At 39.6% G+C, this 3,704-nt stretch overlaps 1 protein-coding gene across 1 annotated transcript in view; it reads right to left on the reverse strand.

Moving 5' to 3' along the window:
- DCBLD1 (discoidin, CUB and LCCL domain containing 1) overlaps nucleotides 1–2,997 on the reverse strand; it is a 40,040-nt gene extending 37,043 nt beyond the window's left edge. Inside the window, exon 1 of the mRNA XM_025207057.1 lies at nucleotides 2,731–2,997. Coding sequence (XP_025062842.1) covers nucleotides 2,731–2,926 — 196 coding nt within the window. The 5' untranslated portion in view covers nucleotides 2,927–2,997. The remainder of the gene's footprint in view (nucleotides 1–2,730) is intronic.
- Between the last annotated feature and the right edge of the window lie 707 nt (nucleotides 2,998–3,704).

The following is a 3,704-nucleotide window of genomic DNA, read 5'->3' on the forward strand; positions in this document are numbered from 1 at the left end:
TGCCCCAGCCCACTCTTCCACCCCCCACCACTACAGCACGCCCATGTCAGCCCTGCAGGCGGAAACGATGGAAGTGGGGTGGGGTGGACCAAGGTCAGTGCTGATGGCCTCACCACGCTCCCACGGTGTCCTGACACCGCTCTCCCCTCATGCTGCTGCTGCCACCTCCAAGGAGCAAGGGGGGCAGGGGCAAGGCCAGCTCCCTCCACTCCATCACTCCTGCCTACACGGAGCAGGGTAGGGTGGGGCAAGGCCAGCTGATTGGTTGTTTCATTCAGCCTACAGGGAGCAGGGTAGGGGGGGCAAGGCCAGCTGATTGGTTGTTTCATTCAGCCAATAATCAGCCAGACCCCCGAAATTATAATCAGCCAATCAGAGTGCAAATAAAGCATTACAGACAGACAGACAGTCAGATAGATTAAGGCTTTTATAATATTATATATATATTTTTATATATATATACACACACACACACACACATATACATACACATGCACACACACACACACACACACACACACGTATGTGGAGATAAGAGTTGCACTGACTTAACTAAATACACAGAAAAAAATTACACCTTACACTTTTAAAAAGTTGGAACTAAATTTTTAAATAGACCTAACTGTCCTGATTTCTCTGGATCTTTAAAAGTGCAAATGGAAAAAAAAACATATTTATATAAAACCCAAGACTACCATGAACTGCATGCACCAAAACATGTTGTCTTCAAAAGTCACTAAAATAACAATGTATCCATCTGGGCTAGAATAGGTGCTTAATCAGATATAGGAGTGAAATCTGCTAACTGTGCAGCTGGTTACTGAAAAAGCAAAGTATGTCAGTAATTATAGCTGATATGCATCAAACATTACCAAGCAGGACTGAAAAGGGTGTGGAATATTTAGGAAAAAAAAATAATTACATGGTATTTACACAGTGTTCAACTTTTTTTATATATATCTGTGGGCTGTGAAACTGTAGAACTGAAGTCTTCTGAAGATGTCTTTAGACTGATGTTTAGGAAAACACCAACCAAAGAATAAATCTAACATATAAACTTAATTCTCTACCTGGAACACAAATATATGGATTGTATTAGTCTGTTCCCCCACTCCCACCCCCCAATTTCTCATTAAAATTGTTTCATTATAAAAGTCAGGATGATACCAAGAAAATTATTCAATAATAAAATAATAAAAAATGCTAGATGTATATTGTTTCTAGGCAATTTGCAGGCAATGGCTCAAAAAATGTGCATTTGAAATGGAACAATTACATTTGAATATGCAGGGGGTTGTCCCTCATTACAACATGCACACACCTACACACATGCACAGTAAAAAAATTTCATGAGATTACACGTGAAGATATCACTGCTCACACTTAGTAAAGACTTTATATCATAGTCTAACTCACCCATGAAGGGCAATAATACCTTTATCTCCATTTGTGAGAAGGACCCTAATAACTCACTTAATCCTACTGCACTATATGAATTATAGGTTTACCACACACATGAATGAAAGGCAATCATCATCCTTTACTATGAAGATATCTTGAGCTTCAAAGATTCATACACTTCACTGAGACGAGCACGACGGTGAGGGTCATCTTGAAAACCAGAAAATCCTCTATGGCGCTCTTCCTCCTCCCCCAATCTATCAATGATTTCCAATACTGCAGATTCAGTTTCAGCTTTCACAGTTGACTGGAGGGCTACAGAGTACTTTGCAACAAACAGCCCTTGTTAAACTTAAAGTTTTATTATAATTCATGACTTTATGCACATAATATTATCTGCTCATTTTGTTTACATACCCCATTACCTGAATATAAAGTAATGAATTTTGTAAGTGGTCATACTGTCATGAAAAGTAATTTACCGCCTACAATATCAGCAGGGGGAAAGTTTTAACATCAATGTGGTTTGGCCAAGCTGGGGAATGCCTAGGGTTTTCCCCACAGAGGCTTCTAGGCCTATTGAATGCATGGTCTTAATGCATCTATTGGATGCAGAACAACTTGACATTGCAAGTATCTCTTCAGCTTAACCCCCTGTCTAGGTCTGTTGTGTAAATTGCAAGTTGGCTCCGCATTTATCATCTCTGCTTTAAGGTCTGTGTGCATACAGCAGCTTTTGAGTTAGCAAAATAAAAAGTAAGATTGTTTCCAGACCACGTTCTATCCTTATTCCAGCTCTTTCCTACTAGCAGGTCCTCTCAGCATGCACCCTTTACTTCTGGCTTGCTTTTGCAACACAAAAGTTTCACTGCAACCTGCCCAGCAATTTATAATGATGATCATTTTCAATCTGGTTTTTCAATTCTGTCTTGTGAAGGAAGGAAGTGTTTTACTCTACTGCTGCCACACCAAGCAAAGGAATGGCACAAACATAGGTGTAAGGGACTCATGAGCGATCCAGTCTCATGTGTAAAATTTTCTGCTTGACATTCATGGTTGTTAAATTCCACAGAATTGAGGTCAAACCTCTTAGAGAAAGCACTGGCACTTGTTGAAAGTTCACACTGATTACGCAGTTTACAGTATGCACAGAACAACCGTATTTCTTACAGGATGTGAGGAGTAACTTGACATGCTGGGGCCAGAAAAATAGGGAAGAAATAATTTCTCTAATGCAAACAGGGGACATTTTCCATACCTTTCTCAGATCACAATCAGTTAAAACCTGTACCTTGTACCAAAACTGTCTTTCCAAGTTTTATTACATACCGTACAATTTTGAAGAGTTAAAGATGGCAAGGTAGTCAGATTCACAGTTCTGGGATTCAATGTCCAAGTCACCAATTTTTAAGATCAGTCGTTTTCCCTGAGGCACTTGAATTTTCTTTTCACAAACGGTATAATTGGGGTAAGTCCCAGGATAGTTCTTGGATGCCAGAGTACCGCTGTCTTGATATACCACCATATGGCCACATCCATCCCCTTTTTGAAGCGCAGGGAGTGACAGAGGAAAAGAAAGAAGGGGAAAGAAAAACACATACTACATGGTTATCAACTGTCATGTATGTTCACACCATTTTCAACAATATACCATCTTATTTTATGTTATTTCTCTTCAGCTTCTGTAAATATAAAGTTGATAAAACAGCCACAAGTTTCTTGTAAAATAATAGAAAGGTGAGAGAAATGCTGTTGCTGTATACCAAGGTATCTAACAAGCTACACTTTCAAATGTGAATGAGTCATGAACAGGTGAATTTAGCCACTACTTTGGGACCAAATCCTGTAAGCACAAATAGGCATGAGTTATCCAAAACTACTTTTCTCTCCATTATCATTGCATGTTTAAATGAAAAACAATATAATAGTCTGGGGGGAGGTATACTGAACCACACATGAAAACAAAGATAATTTAACAATCTACTGTCATCGTAATCAGACTCATTCTACTGTTGTGCTGCTTCTCTTTAAAAAACTTCACACACACACACACACACACACATACACACACACACACACACACGGATGGGGAAGAGGAATGGAGCAGAGGGCAGTACAGGAAGGTGCAGACCTGGTATAGACAAAACAACTGTATCTTGATACAAGCTGTTACAATGCAACTGTTAATTGCATGAGTCCATAGCCATACTAGGAAAACTATTCCAACCTTAACTGTTTCATTCTGGGTCAAGGTTAAGGGATTTAGCTCACTTTTACCACTACACGACTGTGCACTCCTAACA

The sequence above is a fragment of the Alligator sinensis genome, unplaced genomic scaffold (genome assembly GCF_000455745.1).
Source record: "Alligator sinensis unplaced genomic scaffold, ASM45574v1 scaffold38_1, whole genome shotgun sequence".
In the NCBI taxonomy this organism is placed as follows: domain Eukaryota; kingdom Metazoa; phylum Chordata; order Crocodylia; family Alligatoridae; genus Alligator; species Alligator sinensis.